This window comes from Carassius gibelio, chromosome A23 (genome assembly GCF_023724105.1).
Source record: "Carassius gibelio isolate Cgi1373 ecotype wild population from Czech Republic chromosome A23, carGib1.2-hapl.c, whole genome shotgun sequence".
In the NCBI taxonomy this organism is placed as follows: Eukaryota; Metazoa; Chordata; class Actinopteri; order Cypriniformes; family Cyprinidae; genus Carassius; species Carassius gibelio.
In genome coordinates, this window is record NC_068393.1 from 17,281,757 (window position 1) to 17,301,267 (window position 19,511).

Consider the following 19,511-nt stretch of genomic DNA (forward strand, 5'->3'; position numbering starts at 1 on the left):
TAAAATGTAACAACATAATATTATACAAATTTTTGCAAATTATTTTATAGCATACTATTTTTATTACAAATGTGGTATTTTATGTAATCAATTCAGTGGATAGTATTTGTTAGATGCTTTGGTCAAGAGGTTAAAACATTTAATAAAATCAACAGTTATCTTTTTATATATTTATTTAAAAAACAAATAAATAAAAAATAAACAAGATAGCTTTGCTGTGCTTTAAGACAAAGTAGCCAAATACCATGAAAAAATATAACATAAATAATAATAATAATTATTAAATTTTTCACAATTACCAACCATATCAATTCAGGAAGTCAAATAATGCATTATCATATGAGATATAACTGGCACAATGTTACTTGAACTAAACAGCCTTTGAAAGAAAATAACCAGCTGTAATGCAGATATAGGTGCAACTTAAATGTATAATGCAAAGTGTTGTGTAAAATGAAAGAAAGAGACAAAATGAGATCCATTCTTCATCTAATGCACTGGCTGTAATTTTATTTTTTACCTCATTCACTAAACAGGTCAATGGTGCAAGATTACCATACACAGAATTAAGATATATGCATTACACATCTAGGCTATACAGCGAATGGATTATAATTATTACAAATACAGAAGACATATTTACATTTTAATCCAAGTTCCATACAACATGAAATATTTACAAAAGTATGAAAATGAAGCCAATCTGACAAAAAAAATGTACAATGTTAAAGCCATGGCTGATCTGCTTTCTGTTGTTTCATCACAATGAGAGGGAATGATGGGGTGATACAGTGATGCCAGGGTTGCTTTAAAGGCAGCGTGGGGGAAAAAATGCATAAGTGAGCACAAAAAACAAAGAGGTTACTGTGTCAGGAAAAGCAAAACGTTATATTCTAGAAAATATATTCCCTGATGTTAGAAATAAAAATGAACACGCCTCATCATAACTCTGCCCTCCATAGACTAAATGTGAAAAGTGCCCATTGTTATTAAGATATTCTTCTTCTTCTTTCATCAGATAATTACTGCATTTTTAGTGAAACGCAAGGTACATTCAAAGTCCACTTCAATGAGAAAAACACCACAACCTAAAACCTTTTGAGGAAACAACAAAAACATTGTTCAAGCTTTATTTGTTCTGTTGTTAGTTGTATAAACACATGTGCAAAGAGCTGCAAACTAATATATACATTGCAAAACAATAAATACAGTTAATGAAATTCATTATGAATAGTCACACACAGTCAACCAAGCCACTCAACAAAGATGGTAAAAAAAAAAAAAGATGCCAAAAACCTTTGCTCTGGCAAAAAATTCTAACATTAACTTACACTTAAACCTTCAGTGCTCATTACGCACTCTATGTGCCGGATCTGAATATTCAATGTGAACATTTTCACAGATGCCATAACAATCAAACGGCTCAGATGAAGCCTAAAGGCTGGCTGACCAAAGGACTTGACTTTCCGAGCCATTTTCATGTGTTTGTTGTGAAAGTGCACTAAAGTTCTTTGATAAGAGAAGATGCATTCTATGATGAGCAGCAAGAATATTGACTTCATTAGGATTGACAGTGCTCAGTCTGACAGTGTGATAATTCCTGCTGGTTGTCTGGCCAGAGGACTGTTAAATGCTCAACCAAATGGCCGGAATGTCACCATCAAACCGAATCACTGCTAACTTCAGCGCGCGTGTCTAGACTGAATGTCTTCAAATGCACAGAGCAAAGATTTTCAAAACAAAACCATAAAAAAAGCAGAACATTACCATCCCTTTTTCCTCACTGCAACTGCAGTGAACTGCATAAATGGCCCGATTTCTACTGACGGTGATCAAACTGTTTTAGTGGCCAAACCTGGTCGTTTAAATAAGTGAGGAACAGCTGAATAAAAAGGAGAAAAGTGCCCTTCTTGCCTTCCGTTGTCTAATGTAAAACACTGATCACATGTTAATAAAAAATAAGTTAAGATAATCGCTAGAGATACATGATAAATGTTCAATAATATTAAAAAGTGATCCTGCCCATTCTAAAGGGGAACAAAGGCTGGTTTAAATGATCCTGCCGACTTTAGATTTTTTCCCGAACAGCAGAAATAAACCACACCAATAATTCAATCCTTCACTTCGTAACTGTAACTAATCGCAATCAGTATCTCCCTCAACCGTCTGGTCTTCAGAAGAGGCCACAGCATCAGATCTTTCTCGCCAAAAAAAACCCCGAAAATGGTGTTTCAGGAATACAGTAACAAGGACAGAAACCCATAATGCATCATGTCTCGTCATGAGTAGCGTTAAGCACAGTAATCCTGAACGTTATGTACAAATGGATTCATTCGGTCAGTTGTTCTGTGTCAAGGTAATTCTTTTGCACCATTTTTTTTTTAATCTAATCTACGGAGGAAATCATTTAAATCGAGCCGAATACTCCTGTAGGCTACCGAAAGATCGATATGTGAGGGATCATCACCATCATTTTCTTTCCTTGGTATTATTATATGTCTTATGATTACATACTGTACTTTGCTAATGGTGTGTTTATGACCTTGATATGTGGAATTAATTGCGACAGGCTGTGCGAGTAAACGGCTGTATGTACATGATCAACGCCCAACTATCAAGGCTTGCTTTGATTCAGCAAATCCACTAAGCCAATACTGCGATAACATTCGGTTCAAAGGTCAATTTCTGTCTTGTTTAGAAAATGAAGCATATTCAGTGCTTTGGTCCATTTAAAAATCTTCTTTTTAGCAATATCTAGAGCAAAGCTATTTTTTTTCTGTATATCTTCTTTTAGAGAAAGTTGATTTTGTGGAATATATTATAATATTATATATATATATTTTTATTAATATATTTATTCATTTACTCAATGCATTAGGGGTTTTATAGCAAACCAACTTTCTCCTGAGGGTAAGATGTTCCTGGCAGACAACACCGTAAGATTGATGACGTTTCCAGACGAGAGTACGTCGAGAGAAAGCAGAACCCGCTCTGAAGATTCGTGCACACACAAACAGACTATTACAACATGCTACTTGAAGGAGGTTCAGTTATGACAATGAACAAAACTGAAGACAGAATAAATCCAATCAATAACACAATAGAGAGGGGAGGGAGGGAGGGAGGGAGGGAGAGCGGTGTTTGGGAACTGAAAGTTCAATTGCTGGAGAGGAGAAGAGAGCCACAGGTCTACATACAAGAGAAACCGTCAAGAACCACAAAGATTTAGAAGTGTTAACACATTTGGTACGTTGTAAAGGTAGACGAAGAGAAATGAGCACTATCTCCGTGCGTGTGTACACTCGTTCAGTTCTTCATCAGACTGGACCGTCTCCTCGCCAGCTTTGACCTGAAGAAAACACAGAAAGAGGTGAGCAGAGAAAATTTGGAGGGGAAAAGAAAGACAGACAGACAGACACACACACACACACACACACCCTAAAATGTATTTGGATACTTGAGAAACAAAGTCTGACTATGACTGTTAGAAACAAAACATGGCATCTGTTAACAACAATAGAAATTTTCTTAATATATATATATTTATATGTAATAATTTTTTTCAATTGTGGTTATTATTACAGTAATACAAACTTAAAAAAAAATGTAATGATTATTTGATTATTTTATATAGCTAACTATTTGTTTGTGACATTTCTTTAAAATAAATCCCTATATAAATATTTATATAAATTAAGTAATAACATAATTTATGTGTATAGTTGTGTAATTTCAGTATCAATGAGATGCACAAGAATTTTAATTCATATTTTGATTTATTTCATTTAGTTTTTTTATCATTTTTATTAGCCATTTTATAGTTTTTATATTTATATTATTTCTTTATTTTGAAGTGCACCAAGTTAAAATAAATGGAAATGAGAACTGTTGCTTTGGCAACTAGCTAAAATAATATAAGCTGTTTTTATATTTTCAGTTTGTTTTATTTCAAGAAACATTTTTATGGTTTTAGTTTTACTTGTAATAACTCTAGTGTGCTTATAAATCATAAGGTTAAGCATTTGTTTGTGCCAAATTCCTTTAAAATAAATGCCACTTAGTTTGATATTTTATTACACAATGCAATGCCATTTCTTTTAGGGACATTGAATGTTTGCCAGAAAGAAAAACTACTTCAGAGAGGTGGTCAGTTTGGTCTAGACTAGACTAGGTTAATTCTAGGTACCGTATTTTCCAGACCATAAGTCGCACTTTTTTTCATAGTTTGGCTGGTCCTGCGACTTATAGTCAGGTGCGACTTATTTATAAAAATAAATTTGAAATGAACCAAGAGAAAACATTACCGTCTCCAGCCGCCAGAGGGCACTCTATGCTGCTCACTGCTCCTGTAGTCTACACTGAAAACATAGAGCGCCCTCTGACGGTAATGTTTTCTCTTGGTTCTTGGTTCTAAATAAATGCGACTTATAGTCCAGTGCGACTTATATATGTTTATTTCCTCGTCTTGAAGTATTTTTGGACTGATGCGACTTATACTTAGGTGCGACTTATAGTCAAAAATATACGGTTATCAGCCAAAATGTCGGGCTGTGTACCTTATTGTTCCTGCTAGCAGTGGGTTGAAGGCATACAGCCAGTCGTTCATGTCTTTGTCATTGTTGGCCTGGAGGAGGATCCCTCTGTGCTTGGTGCACACAGCGAATGTATTAGGTGTCTGCAAGCCATCAAACAGCAAAAATCAGGCATTTGGGTGACAATTTACAGGGAAAATAGTTGATTTCCACATAGCTGGCGAGGCTTTACCTTGAGCATGGCCTGCTGGTCCTCACTGTATTCCACCTGGGCAGTGGATAAATTCAGCACTCCCCTCTCTACTGGGTCCTTGTCATTGTTGTAGATGAACACGTATGGCCTTCGAACCACCACAAAGTGCTTCACCCAGGAGTTGGAACGGGGCTCCATGAAACTGAGGAATCCCTTCTTTGATACCACAGACCTGAGTGAACACAAGAGGAGATCTCAGACCAGCATGTTACTGTACAATACCAACATCTCTGCTAGCCCTTTTGAGGAAACTGCAACACGAGACAGCTTAACTGAACGATTTCAGTGTTCAAATTCATCTCGATTTTTGTGAGAATTGAATAAACTAAGCTAGATTTTGTCAGCTGTATCAAAACTCTCACCCAGGTCTCATTTCCTCAATATCAGGCACAAGGTTGAGGAACTCGTGTTTGCCGGCGCGGGCCAGGTAGGACGTTTCCAGAATGGGCACCATGGGGAAGTTCTCATAGTCTGAGGATGAGGGGCTGGTGGCACGAGAGTTAGCTTCAGGGGTCCTGGAGAAGATAGATGTTTACAGGATACTTCACTTTTAGAAGACTGTATTTTGAGCTTATCATGTGTGCTTTTACATCAGAACCGTACCGAGAGTCTGACAAAGAGGGGCAGGTGGAGGAGGGTGTGAGTGTAGCACTGCTGAAACTGGCCACGGATGGGTCACGGCCCATAGGAGAGATATCCGATAACTGAAAGAGACAAAAAAACAGGTTTTATTTGATTTCATTAAAGCGGCTATGTTCCAATTCATACAAAACGGGTTGTTTTTCATTGTTCAGGTCCAGGTTACCTTGCAGTCACTGATGCTGTTGCACATCTGGTTGTATTCACTGTTAAAAGTGTGTGTCAGGAGCTGGAGGCACTGCAAAGAATTAACATTGACATAAACGTACATCCCTTCTAATAGACATCCATTATACGAGTCCACCAAAAAGTATGGGTTCAAATATTATTTCTGTTTTAAAGAAATTACAGCTTTTATTTAGCATTAAATTGATCAAAAGTGTCATATTGTTACAAAATGTTTGTCAAAAAAAGCTGTTCTTTTGAACTGAATAAATAAAAAATGAATAAAATTGTAATCACAGTTACAAAAATATAAAGAACCTAGGGAAGGGCAATATATCGCATGCGATTGTCACGCGCATTTCGTCAGTAAAGCCAGTTCTCTTATTAGTGGTAATTCGCCATCACCTACTTTCAAATAGAGCGGCATTTATTAGACAGATCCGTAGATCACTGACGAAGGCGATTCATCTGTGATAATGAACGCGATATTGCGTAGCTTGTCAGTGAACTGGCTTTACTGACGAAATGCGCGTGACAATCGCATGCGATATATATCGCCAATCCCTAAAAGAACCACAACTAGGAGTGGGCGATCTGACAGACTATACAGAAAATCTTCTAGTGTATGATGATTACAGACTCTACAGACTTTGATTCCATCCAGTCGGAGGAGATCAAACATGTTTTATATTTTAAAACACATCCTGTTTTCATTCGTCACGTGTCTCCCTCTCGCATTTCCATGTGAGTTTGTTGCGATTGGAACAACTTTAAAGTCTGGTTGTGTGTGATCCTCAGTCGTTTATAGGGTATGATAGCCAGTTTTTCCTCTGTGACTATTACAAAGTCTGTAAGTGAATGATGCCCAGTGTTTTAAAAGGTAGATGTACACAGGTAATGAGAAAGATTTAAAATGCATTGATGGATTCCAAGGGAGCATGTAAGCAGATAAAATGCACCTTAATGGCATGGATTTAAACTCAAATGCTTATACACTATAAGCTTTTAAACAAGACAAATCATATAAATATCTCATCTGCCTATAAATGGAATGCAGTACAATTTCAAGTACTTTTACAGTCTCTAACCTTAGTGGCCAGCTCCTTCTCGCGGTCCACCAAGCTCTCGATGTCTGTGGAGTCGTATCCGCTGCTCTCACTGGGTGTGATGGCGCTCTCAAAGGTGGTGGAGGAGATCTGGGAGGAGATGCTGGTGGAGGTGCTGAGGGTGCCGCTGCTCAGACTGGGAGACAGAAAGTCACTCAGGCATTTAGGAGGAGACGTCTCTCCCAGTTTCTCACGGAGCAGCAGCAGATGACGCGTCTTCTCCACCTGACAAGGATAGAGAAGGACATCAGGTCTGGAGATCACCACTGCCTGTCAGATTTTGTTACACAAAGAGTGTGGCACTGCTCAGTCATGATCTTTTGTCTGTTGTCCTCACCTCATGCAACTGCTCGAGTTTCTCCAGCTCCCACTGGTGCTCCAGGATCAGACTGTCTCCTCTGGGTCTCCAGCCGGCCAGGTTCTCCTCTCCACGCACATATGCCACAGATGTATCCAGAACCTTCCGTCTCCGTCGCTGCATACCTGAAAATGAACAATGACACTGATTCAATATAGCAGGCCCAATATATCAATATGCAAAATCACTAACATGACAGGCTAAAGTGGAAAAAAAAATCTTAATTCTTTGAAAGTTAGGGTTCTAGGGGTTAGGAATAGAAATCATAACCTTCGAAACTTGTTTATATTTAGTTTTATTTCCAACTATATATTATATATATATATATATATATATATATATATATATATATATATATATATATATATATATATATATATATATATATATATATATTATTTTTAAATAATTTACACAATTATTCAAAAAATTGTGGTTGGTAATTTTCTAAAGGAATTTATTTTATCAAAATACAGTAAAACTAATATTACCATTTTTAAATCACTGTTTTCTATTCACATTTTAAAATATAATTCATAATAGTCTTTAGTGTCATATGATCCTTCAGAAATCAATAATATGCTAATTTGCTACAAAAAAAAAAATTCTTATTATAAATCATCAATGTTGAAAACAGCTGCTTAATATTTTTGTGTGTACATTGATACATTTTTAACCAAGCCTTTGGTGAATATAAAGTTTAAAAGAACAGCATTTATTTAAAACTGACAACTTTTGTAACATTATAAAAATCTTTCCTGTCACTTTTGATCAATTTAATGCATCCTTGCTAAATAAAAATAAAAACACATAAAAAAACAACTCAAATTGAACAAACCATTAGTATTTATAGGAAAATCTTACCTGGGCTTCCTGTGTCAGCTATTTTGCACAAGCTAAGCTCATAGATTCCAGTCACTTTATTACTGTAACAGAAACATCAGAAAACAGTGTTAGCAAAGGCTCTATAAAGTAAAATAAAATAAAAATCTGAAGACACAGTTTGTAGTGACAGTTGATGCATAAGATATCCATTACATTTTCTTTGATAAATATAAATTTCATCTTAAAATGTATATGAATCTGTAATAGAGTATGTCCTGCAACTAGTCGCCATTTCGTTTTCACCATTTTGCCTTCACCAATTCATTTTAAATAGTCCTACAATATAAGAAATTAATTTAACAGTATAAATATTCCATGTAGTCTTTGGCCTAATATGAGGCCAAATTTGACAAGACTTCCTAAAATGCTATTTAAAATAGTTTTCAATGAAGTATAACACAGGATATGTCCTTAAAGTATTTTAACCTTCAGAAACATTTGACCTTTCTGGTTGTAAAAGAGATAAAATATGCCTTTTTATAGTTTGATTGTTTTACCAGTCAGGGGTTTTGGAGTAGCCACTGCCGAACAGGTTCCTCAGCGAGCGAGGAGGAGAGATCTTAGCATCTCTGGAGTAGAAGACCATGCAGATGTCCTTGGTAATGATGGCAGGCTGGATGCAGTGATCAAGCTGCAGGGGAGTGGTTGACACGTATGTTAATACTCTAGAACCGCTTTCTAAAGAACTAGTCGAAAACTAAAAGAGTTGAGGCTGACCTCCAGATAGGCTGACAGGGTCATGTAAATCTTCTCTCCGTAGGGAGTGACACGGTTCAGTAGGAGAGAGTTGTGCAGGGAGCTGTCCCACACAGCCTCGAACCGGTAGAACGTCCTGAACAGGAAGAAATACTTTAGAAACCATATGAATCATGTTTTATATATTTACTGGTGCTCTAGTGTTAAACTGTGCCGTATACTATTGTTTGAGTGTGGACGTGCATAAAGACAACATGAAATGACATTCACAACCCATTTTACTTCTGTAACAAGGCATTTCTGAGAGAAACCGAATATATAACGATAAGAAGAAATATAGGGTTATTTAGCATTTATTTAACATCCCGTATTTATCATTCACCAATTAAGCTTTCACAGCAAAACCAAAAATATTAATTAAGTAAATAGGTTTAATTTGGATTTCATGCTGACTTTAAACTGCAGATGGCAGTGAATATCTAGAAGCATCAGGCTACCACGTTAGTTCAACTTTCAGCTAACAGATGGTGCTAATGGACAGGCAATCTCCTCGAACACTGAAACACATGAGGTGTAATGCCAGCTGCATCACGCGCGGTTCAGACATCTCTGTGCCTAAATAGTTTGTTGATGTGCTCGAGTCACATAGCAATGAACACAACACAAGAGTGTTGTCAGGTGCTACATTATTAGTGATCTGCTGTGAGCGTGTGTGTGTGTGTGACTCAGGACTACAGCACAGTGATGACTATAAGCAAAAGGCACACGGTTTACATGAACAGACACCGAGACGGAGACACCGAGAGAGACTGGTGCAGGTGACTCATCCTCAAATATCCTTGCATCTCTTTCTCCACTCACTCACCTCCCTCTCTTGTTCTCATTTCACTGTTTAAATGGCACATAGATGCACAAAGGCTTTCCTGCATCTGTATCTAGACTCATCAATTCAGATGTCAGCTGCTAATAAGCCAAATTTAGTAATACAGTGAATGCAATTTTGATCATTAGGGGGGGGAAATTATATTTTCCAAATCCACCTGTAATACTTCACCTTAACTCTTACTATACTGTTGAATGAGTTCAGAGAGAAGCAGAAAAACAATGACACGGATACATCATTTTGCTACGGCTACCTACAGATCACAAATGTCTCATAAAGCACTTTAATGGTAAAAAATGCTTTATGAGGTGGTTCAGGTACCTAGCAATATCGCTATCAATACAAAGGCTGAGCAAAACCAAGAGTCCAACCGCAGCAGGAAAAAGGACGAGAACAAAAGGGGAGACAAAACAAGCAGAAACAGTCAGGCAACAGAAATATTTACAAATCAAAAGACAAAAAGCAGCATTGGGATTAAATAAGCAAAGGAAATAAATGAAAAAAAAAGCTAACTGGCATCATTAAAAGAACACAACAAGCTAATTTTCATATTTAGTAGAGCTGTATGGGGCACTATGCACGTTGATTAAATCGTTGTTTCTCGTTTGTTCCACTAGATGGCGCTCTAGATGCTCCCTGCAGGATTTTCCCTCTCACTGAAGGCAACAGTGACTCATATTCAACATCCTCTCCTGAATTCGAAGCAGTTGGGTATATGGATTTGCATTAGGTGAGTAGAGCATTTGCAGACCTTTCATGCCGTTTAGAAACAGACAACCTTCCAATGACTGCACGGATCAATCCAACCAATGTGGCGAGCGAACACAGCATACCTGCTGGAGTTGTGAGAAGATTTCAAGTTTTTAGCTGAGATGATGTTGAGAGACAGGACTGCGTCTGCAGCCGAATCATCCACTTCCGGCTTATTCCGGATTCGACCTACAACAGACAACAATCGATGTTAGTTAGATGGCTGTAGCCTTTGTAATACACTTTATAAAATGGATATTTAAGGTCCTAGCTTCAGATTGGTCAATAGAGCAAACCAACTTCCATTTAGGATTTTAGGACAAAATCTGTACTGACCAACCACCAGCTCTCGGACATCTTTCCAATGCAGCTCACTGCCCTTCTCGTGGATCAGAGTGACTGTTATTCTACGCTGAATGCCCTGAAAACACACATCAGCACAGGTTACTAAACGCAATCTCAATTTGAATCATTTATACGTCCTTGACTTAGGACAGCGAACATGATCTTTAAGCTAAACTACAGCTTTACAGACTGCAACTGCAGAGAGGATTCAATATTAATAGAACAGGGAGACAGAACAACATGATGTATGAGACCAAAGTGCATTGCAATGCACAGATCTATGAAACTTTAATGCAATTATAACAGAATTTAATATTCAGATATAACCACTATAATGCTATTCAACATATCATGCATTCACTTTTTACAAATGCCTAAAATTCCTGGTAAACTGTTTTTACAGTTTTTTGATGTTTCCAGCACATCGCATTTCTATATTCAGCATATTTTTACAATTATAATAAGATAATGTTAATAAAAGAATTGTAGCCATATCAATATTTATACTCCTATTAAGATTAAATACCTGGTGCAAAAGGTATGTGCCATGACAGGGAAGACCTCCTGAGTGATCTACTACAGCTGGAATATAACTACGATAGACAACACACAATTCATATAATCACAAACACATTTTATAGCAACATATTTATATATATAAAAATACTGGGCCTGCATGTAGATAGAAATATGGTTGACTTACTCTCCAGTGGGCTCCAGTTCACTGATCTCGAACCAGGCCAGCAGGTCATACTTGCTCACACACTGACCCAGGTTAGACTTGGTGATGGTGTTCAGTTTGGTGGCTGGCACTGCAAGGAAAACAGAATGTTAACAGGGCGGGAATATGATGCACGGTATGACCGATTAATTTTAAATAAGCCTAATTTCCTTACTAAAAAGGCTTGGTTCTATTAATCCATAAAAACATGACAGATAAGCAATATGAGCTTGAGTCAGGTAATGTGAGGAAACACAAAGCATCAGGTTTAAGGACGGTCATTATGTAGGCTCTGGAAAATCAGCCACAAGGAATTCTACCCTACATGGGGAAAATCAATACAGCCTGATTTTCTCCTAAAACTGCAGCTGAAGGGCGGCGCTCCATTTCCTGCAGCCGTCTGCTGTATTTCTACAGTACGATGAGGTGGGAGACAGTGAAGCTGAGGGAACGCTGCAAGAAACCTTTCGCTCAGAGATGGAAGAAAACACTTGTGGAACTTGTGTCAAAAAAAATAAGCGTCATGAAGGAAGCTAGAAAGAACATATGGAAAACGCCTAACGTGATTTAATTAGCAGTGCACTTTCAAAGTAACACAAAAGGAAACACCAAGCAGCTGTCGTAGCGTTCTAGATCAACCAGGGAGGGAAAATAAGGGAGAGTGACACTTCAAAACACAGCAACTCAAGGAAAAGCCTTTATAGCTTCTAGATCTTCAGGATCGGGAATATCTACATTTCAAAGAACGTCCACTGGGATTCTGTCACACTAGTCACAGTACATTAAAGAACAGCACAGCACAGAGCCAATCACTATCCAGCTTAACTACTCGGCGCATTAGAGGCTCTGTACCAACCGTCATGGTTGGGCACTCTGAGAACAGGGCTGTTGGGTACAGGGAGAAAGGGGAAGTGGGACAGCTCATCTGCCCCTTCCTCCAAGCTGGCCACGGCCGTGGAGGCCAGTGCGTTGGCGTGCTCTGAGAGCGTGTCCAACACCTGGCCGTGCATGTACCCGGTCATCAGGTACCGGATCAGCTCGATCTTACGTGTGTGGTCTGGGTGGGTCACACCAGGTTGTGTGTGAGGACGAGGATTGAAATGAAAAAGACAAAGATGGAAGTAAATGGAAAGATGAAGTATGCAGTTGCCCCCAAAACTATTTGTGCGCTTAAAAAATGTATGAATGTCTCTGCATTATAACAATGTTATATATATATCAAAGTGCCATTTATTTTGAAGATTAAATATAAAATATGAACTAACGTTTAACGACTTCGGGTTAGTATGATTTTTTTTTTCTATATGAAAGAAATTATTATTTTTAATTTAATATTAATATGATTAAAAGAGACAGTTAATTTTATATATATATATATATATATATATATATATATATATATATATATATACACACACACACACACACATATATACATATATACATATTACTGTACCAACCCCAAAATTTTAAACATTAATGCTCTATATATAATAAAACATAACAAGTACATATGTACTATTAAAGCAAATAAATCATATTATATATTATTATATTTACATAAATATAGAAAGAAATTGTAAATATAATGTTCAAAATGCTAGTAAAATTTGAAACTTTCTCGATGTCAAATGCCAATTGGTCTGATATTTTGTAATCTTTAACTATATAATTCATATCTTTTTAGGTGATTTAAGCGGCCAAAACTGTCCAAGTATTTTTTGGGCCACTGTATGAGAATATTATTTTTATCATTTAAATTCCAGAGTGGCACTTGAAGACTCAAACCACTTTTAACACTGCTCTCTGGATAAGATTTTATTCGACAGGTGTGAAGAGTTTTTAGTTTTACACTCCGCATCTACAATCTAGAAATCAAAAAGAGCTCTACAGCTTTTCCAATTATCTCCGACTGAGCTGTAGCACCTCTAGATTCATATTGCGATATAAAAGACTGACAGCTCGGGGTGAAGATCAATACACCGTCAGGATTGATGACACTTCAAGGCTACAGCCTCGGTTTTGTAAAAAAACAACAACAACAGTCTGGACAGGAACGGCTGATAGCTGCGTCTCTCAGACTGACTTGCTGCATAAATGAGATCCGGAGCCTTTTTGGGAGGAGATAACCGTATCGAACGAAAGCGTTACAGATCACAGCATTGTGAACTGCGAGGTGGTTCCTTATTTAATGAATAATGTGATGAATTACAAGAATAATTAGAAAGGAGATAGAGGAGCATACAAGCTCCAGGCGAGGATTATGCAAGGAATTTGCTTTATTATTACTTGTGCAAATTTAAGACCCTTCAAGCTGACTTAATGAACATATGATGTCTTTACGAAGACTAATGGAGATGTCATTTTTAAGTTCTATGATAGTTGCCATCATACCTGGTTTAGACAAAGGCATAGGTGGGGGGCAGTACTTTCTGGAAGGCTGAGAAGGGCTACAAGAGAAGCAGAAAATTAATCAGACGTGTAAAAAATCTATACTAATATTAATCAATCTCTAATATGATGATTTAATCAATCCACCAAGGGCTTAGCCACATAGCCAGGATTATGGGAACATTTATTTCAATGCTATATTCATACTATGTTTTATTTCAACAATTAAGATACACTGTAGAACAACTATACAATATATCAGTTTCAGTTACTTATTTAAACACAAATCAAGCTCCATCAACATGTCCATCAACATTATCAAACTATAAAAGATCAAATGTTTAATCTTCATTTTTGTCAAGTGTAAAATTGTATAACATCGGTCACTGACAAATACCAGGTTTGAATACTGAAGAAAAGTCACCTTTAATGTGGTTATGGCCCTGAAATGTAAATGGGCCTCAAAATATTGACTGATTTCAAGCTAAACATATGATTATGTTTATCAAATGTGTGATAGTGGACAGCGGGTTGTTACCTGACCACTTCCTGTCCATGGATGTGCAGTGGGTGCTGTTGGTAATGACCAAACACTTCGAACACAACTGGCTTTGTCTTTATGTACTCAATAAAGGACTCGGTCACCTCCACTGAGATCTGAATGTGAAAACCAGATAAATAAATTGAAAACACGTCAATGCCTATTTGCCTAACAATATGTAATAATGTGGCATAATTCTGCAACCGCAGCTAGCCTGATCAAACACTTAAACGAGAGTGACTCTGGATCGGCTATGTACCATAATGTTAAATTAAAAGCTTGTTTCTCTCACTGCTTTCAACACTTACATTCTGTACGTGGTAAAAGCCCAGCGGGGCACCTTTGCCTGTGTTCTTCAGCGGCTCTGTGCTGAACGCCTCATCGTGACGATGGAGGAAACTGTTGGCAGCATGAGACGGGATTACTGAGAGGAGCGTGACTGTGCGATTGCGTGATTTATGAGGAGGTGTGTGCGTGTGCTCGGTCTGAATAAAGACCAATGAGACAGGAAAGAAGGGCTGCCATAGAAACAGACTGACTCACTTGAATTGGCAGAAGATGTCTGCGTACTCGGGCGGGATGCTGCTCGCCTGCAGAACGGTGACGCGGAAAGTGAAGATACTGCCCACTTCCAGATGCTCTGCCAATCCCTCACCCAGTTTTGTGTCCACGTTTCCAAGCTTCAAGTCTTTCAGACACAAAACACATTCATTGATATTAAATGGATTCTCAGCGTGTGTAGAACCATCTAATGCTATAAAAATTCTTTATTATACAAAAAATGCACTCAATCTATATGAAATCATAGAGCTCTGCTAAATGCACAAATGTTAATCTTGTTTTTCTTGGTCTGTCTAGTTTTTTTCTACCGTGTGACATCATCTAATTCTATTTTTTTTAAAAACCCTATATAAATCATCTAAATCAAGCATTTTATTTTATATGACAATTTTATATAGAACCTAGTGCCGTTACATTTATTTTTATATTACGCAATTTATCAACAATATTAGAGGGGGTTTCTTGAAAAAAATGCAGGCAAACTAGAACAGGCTGATAGTTGTTTTTATATTATTTGATGATATTGTTTCCATGGTCTTCTTTTATGAACCTGCTAGAAGGATCAGTTTGGTCCCAAAGCTTTCGGGTTACTGAGGTGGTGCAAATCAATTGCTGCATAGCAAAACACAACAGCATGGTCTGGATGTGTAAGCATTTCTTTTCACTCGGACGGAGCGGTTTTGTTCAGAGCTCAGGGGCTGCCAGCCGGCCTGTGCATCTACACTCACCCATGTCATTTATTCGGTTCATCTCCTCTGAAGGGGTGAAGACCTCCGAACTCTGACCTTGACCTTCCACAATACGCAGCTCTTCCAAAGAGAGGCCAGAGCGGGTCATGACCACAGAGGAGAAATCACTCTGGATGGTGTAAGAGAAAGAGAAGGAAATAAAAAGATACAGGGAGCAATCACAAAAATCCATCACAACAACTCAAACCTTGTAGAAACTAGTACAAATTGATTTTGTGATTGATAGATGGATGGATAGACAGATAGATAGATATAGGGGGGCTCATACCTTTTTAAAATACTCATTGTCAAAAGAAATTTTAGCGGTGCCCGACTGACGCACACCAGATCCATAATCAGGAGCCTCTTCATCGGCTACAAAAACACAAATACCAAAGAATAAGCACACTGTGCTTAATTAAATCTGAGCCAAGCCTTAATTAATTCATTAATATAGAGCAGCGCTCACCAGCGATGGCTTGGACCCCCACGCGCAGGAATCCTCGCACATCTCCCTTCTCTGTTACTATAGCGACACGGTGCACCAGAGGCACAGGATACAGAAGGTTACTCAGATACACGAAGGCTCTGGAGGAAAAAGAACGGCAATTATAGTACTGCCCTGAGAGCCATCGCCGTCTGACAGTCTCATGCACACACGTTCACAAAATGTATCATATGTAATAGTATGGAGAGATGTTTAAAAACAGCCTTTCACTGCAGGGCCACGATTTCATCTTCATAACCCTGATCAACACCATCAGAGAATAATGGATATGATGTGTCAGACACTTTCACTGAGCTGACGCAAACAAAACATGGCACTAAATAACAAAAGACAGCAAACAAATTTGTCAACCTTGAAACTGAATGGCAAAAAAGAAGGGCAACTGAATAACTCATACATTATGTTGCAGACCATTGAAATATGGTTTGTTGCGAGAGAGATTGTATAAGAATATTTGATATTTTCAGAGGCTAGGGGGCACACATAGTCTGAATTTCAAGAGCTGTTTGCAGTCAGAGCTCCTCCTCTCCCCGTAGGCAGCCTCAAGGCTAAGATGGAGGAGAGCTATAACTGTAGCGCATCAGTGAGGTCACAATGACGCAGGTCCATTTACGCCTCTGCATCCATCCAGACTATGATTCCTCGCTCTTCCTCTCTCTTTCTCTCTCCTACAGCTGACTGACAAATAACAGCTCTTAAATACACCGAATGAAAATTCATATTAAAGGAAAAAAAGAACACAAACAAAATTAAATAAAAAACATTAAACAAATGAACACAATTTAATATTTTAATATACAAGCACAATAAATGAATAAGTTAATGAAAATAAAAAAACTGGGGCTGTCAATCAAAGTTAATGTGTTAAGAGATGGGATTAATATAACATATTGTAACAATCACATAGCTTCATCATGATCAAGGTTTAAATTTTAATTCTATAAACTGATCTGAGCATTCGTTGTGTCTTAGACCCATTCATTCTCAATAGTCCCTTAGCAGGGAATTTAATTCTCAGTCAATGGAGGAATTCATTCTGTATGGGAGATTTCATTCTGTATGGGAGATTTATTTCTAAACCCAGACGGGATAATTAACAAAAGTCATTTGCATTCTTGTATGGTGAAATTTAATTACCATTGAGACGAAGTGCAAGATCACCCATAACTAAAACACTGTCATTTATAAACATGTTAATGTGAACTCCAGCAGAGAACAAATGTGGCAGGCCGGTGGCTAAAACTCTGCCTATGTAAGATTAAGTGTTGAGAACATGGTTTTATTATTGAATTTTGTTATTACATTTGCATTTCTTCCCTTGTATTCGATTTCTTGCCTTAAAAGAAACTGAACGCTAACCATAACACATTTTAATCGATTGACAGCCCGATTAAAATAAATACAATGAATGAAACAAAACACAAATGCGTACTAATGTTTAGAGTACTAATGTTAAACCAAAACCAGACAGATGGAGGTTAAATGTAGGCTGTAGAGAACTGGAGGAGGAATCGGTTATACCCGTGTGAGCCATTTCCTAGATCAGATCTGATTTCACATTACTAGAAAATGTGTTCAGTTCATTTTAGTTTTGAATGTATCTATCTTTAAGACATTAACAGCTGCACATTGAGTCACAAAACTGTCTCCATTTCTCTTTGACATGCATTCGCTCTCTTTCCAGCCCTCATTTTTCAGGTTTCCCCCTGAGCAGTGGCCGCCACCAACCTGCCCACCAGGATGAACCATGGGGAACGGTCATAGAAGGGGTCCTGCCCATCACTGAAGATGTCAGAGCCTTCCTCGGTCCCAGCATCTGAGCTGGTGTCGTCCACGAAAGCCTCATCATCCATGAAGTCCTCCATCTCGCTCTGCCTTTCGTCGGCCAGCTCGGTGATCTCAGAATCGCTGGTGGAGAATGTGGGCGAGGGAGTGCGATCGGCCAGACGCTCGTTCACACAGCCGTGAAAAATAGGTGAGCTAAAAAAAGGTGCGTGGGTAGGATGCAGGCACAAGCAAGAGTTTACAGGATTATTTAAATTAGCCGCATTTAAGGGCCATGACTTCAGACATAAAATAGAAAACAATAAACATAGCAGGTACATAATACAGACAGTAATTAATTGCAATCTATTAAGGCAGTAAGTTTTTGCATTTAAAAAGACATCATAGAAACTGTGCTCATCTTGTTTATGGAAATAAAACATGAAAAAATAAAAATTCACAAAAAACTGGAGTGTATAATGTGAACAGAGGAACAAAAAAAATCTACATATGAAATGCATGTTTAAAATAATGACAAATGGATAAAAGAAATGTACATGAACATACAGCAAAGCACAAGCACATACAAATTTGGGAGAAAAAAAAATTGTGAATAAAAAAAAAGGTGATTTTGAATATGAAGAGAAAATAATTTATGGGCTCCCTCTCAGAACAGCTCTTTACAACAAATATAACAAATTCTCACAGAACTAAACCTAATTTCACAGTATTTAACACCACAGGACATAATAATTTCTGTTTAACATGCTCAATCGCTTCTCAAGTCACATGAACAATGTTTAGGGGATTAGCATACCTCCCAACCAGCTTGAACCAATGGAAGCGGTCATAGAAGGGGTCACTGCCAGTCAAAGCACCCTCTCCATCCTCACTCGGATTGGACGAGGCCATCTCGCCTGCACGGTCATACATCTCCCGCATCTGGTCCAGCCTCTGCCTGTAATGAATCAAGTCACATTTCTGACAACACATTGCAAAATCAATGCTGAAACAAGGAAAATATTTTAAATAGAGCTTTGGGATCTCTAAATGGATTGTTGCGAATAATAAAACTGCACAAAAATAAAAATTAAAAACTCTGTAGATCACAGTCTGGTTGGCGGGCTGAGGCTTACTTGAGCTTCTCCAGGGACCAATAGTGAGTGGCTCCGTTCTTCAGGTCCTGAACCTCCACAGCCACCACCGTTCGGGGGAAAGGCCTGGTGTCATGCTCTTTCTCTGGTTCTGGAGGCAGCAGCTCCGGGGGCAGCGGAGAGTAGAGGGTGTCCGTGAGTAAGACAAACTGGAACTGGACCTACGAACAGATCATGTAAACAAGACATAAGGGCATAAACCAGGATGAATGATGCGAGTCGATGACTAAAAGATTGAAAGTTTAGACATTTTTGGAAAACCGAGGTAATGTATTTAAGTTGAATACAGCAAAAGATGTCCACATGCTAATGAAAACTAATTCAAGTCTCCCCACTGAAGTTATAAATACAAAGTAAGAGCGCAGGACAAATAATAATAGAAATGTTTCTATCTCAAGGCACCACAGCAAGGGTTATACACATATGAACTAAAAAAAGAGGCATAAACAAGTATTAGAGAAGCAAGTGACAGAAAAAGAACTGATGAAACTGTTTGTGTGTGCTTTTTTTTGACTTTAATGAGACAACCGT

At 37.9% G+C, this 19,511-nt stretch overlaps 1 protein-coding gene across 8 annotated transcripts in view; it reads right to left on the reverse strand.

Moving 5' to 3' along the window:
• Positions 1-481: 481 nt before the first annotated feature.
• The window catches only part of LOC127944398 (kinesin-like protein KIF1B), a 79,481-nt gene continuing 60,451 nt past the window's right edge, over positions 482-19,511 (reverse strand). For 5 of the 8 annotated variants that reach the window (XM_052540290.1, XM_052540286.1, XM_052540288.1 and 2 more), the window contains 25 exons: positions 18,963-19,141; positions 18,644-18,784; positions 17,791-18,042; positions 16,024-16,142; positions 15,844-15,929; positions 15,555-15,684; positions 14,809-14,953; positions 14,574-14,664; positions 14,263-14,381; positions 13,728-13,783; positions 11,316-11,424; positions 11,139-11,205; positions 10,604-10,688; positions 10,351-10,456; positions 8,656-8,770; positions 8,436-8,569; positions 7,918-7,979; positions 7,033-7,178; positions 6,678-6,920; positions 5,591-5,662; positions 5,389-5,489; positions 5,148-5,300; positions 4,765-4,957; positions 4,557-4,675; positions 482-3,349 (listed from right to left, as the gene is read on the reverse strand). In XM_052540290.1, coding sequence (XP_052396250.1) covers positions 3,307-3,349; positions 4,557-4,675; positions 4,765-4,957; positions 5,148-5,300; positions 5,389-5,489; positions 5,591-5,662; positions 6,678-6,920; positions 7,033-7,178; positions 7,918-7,979; positions 8,436-8,569; positions 8,656-8,770; positions 10,351-10,456; positions 10,604-10,688; positions 11,139-11,205; positions 11,316-11,424; positions 13,728-13,783; positions 14,263-14,381; positions 14,574-14,664; positions 14,809-14,953; positions 15,555-15,684; positions 15,844-15,929; positions 16,024-16,142; positions 17,791-18,042; positions 18,644-18,784; positions 18,963-19,141 — 3,066 coding nt within the window. In that variant the 3' untranslated portion in view covers positions 482-3,306. The remainder of the gene's footprint in view (positions 3,350-4,556; positions 4,676-4,764; positions 4,958-5,147; positions 5,301-5,388; positions 5,490-5,590; positions 5,663-6,677; positions 6,921-7,032; positions 7,179-7,917; positions 7,980-8,435; positions 8,570-8,655; positions 8,771-10,350; positions 10,457-10,603; positions 10,689-11,138; positions 11,206-11,315; positions 11,425-13,727; positions 13,784-14,262; positions 14,382-14,573; positions 14,665-14,808; positions 14,954-15,554; positions 15,685-15,843; positions 15,930-16,023; positions 16,143-17,790; positions 18,043-18,643; positions 18,785-18,962; positions 19,142-19,511) is intronic. The other 3 variants (XM_052540293.1, XM_052540292.1, XM_052540291.1) reach the window with 1 other exon arrangement.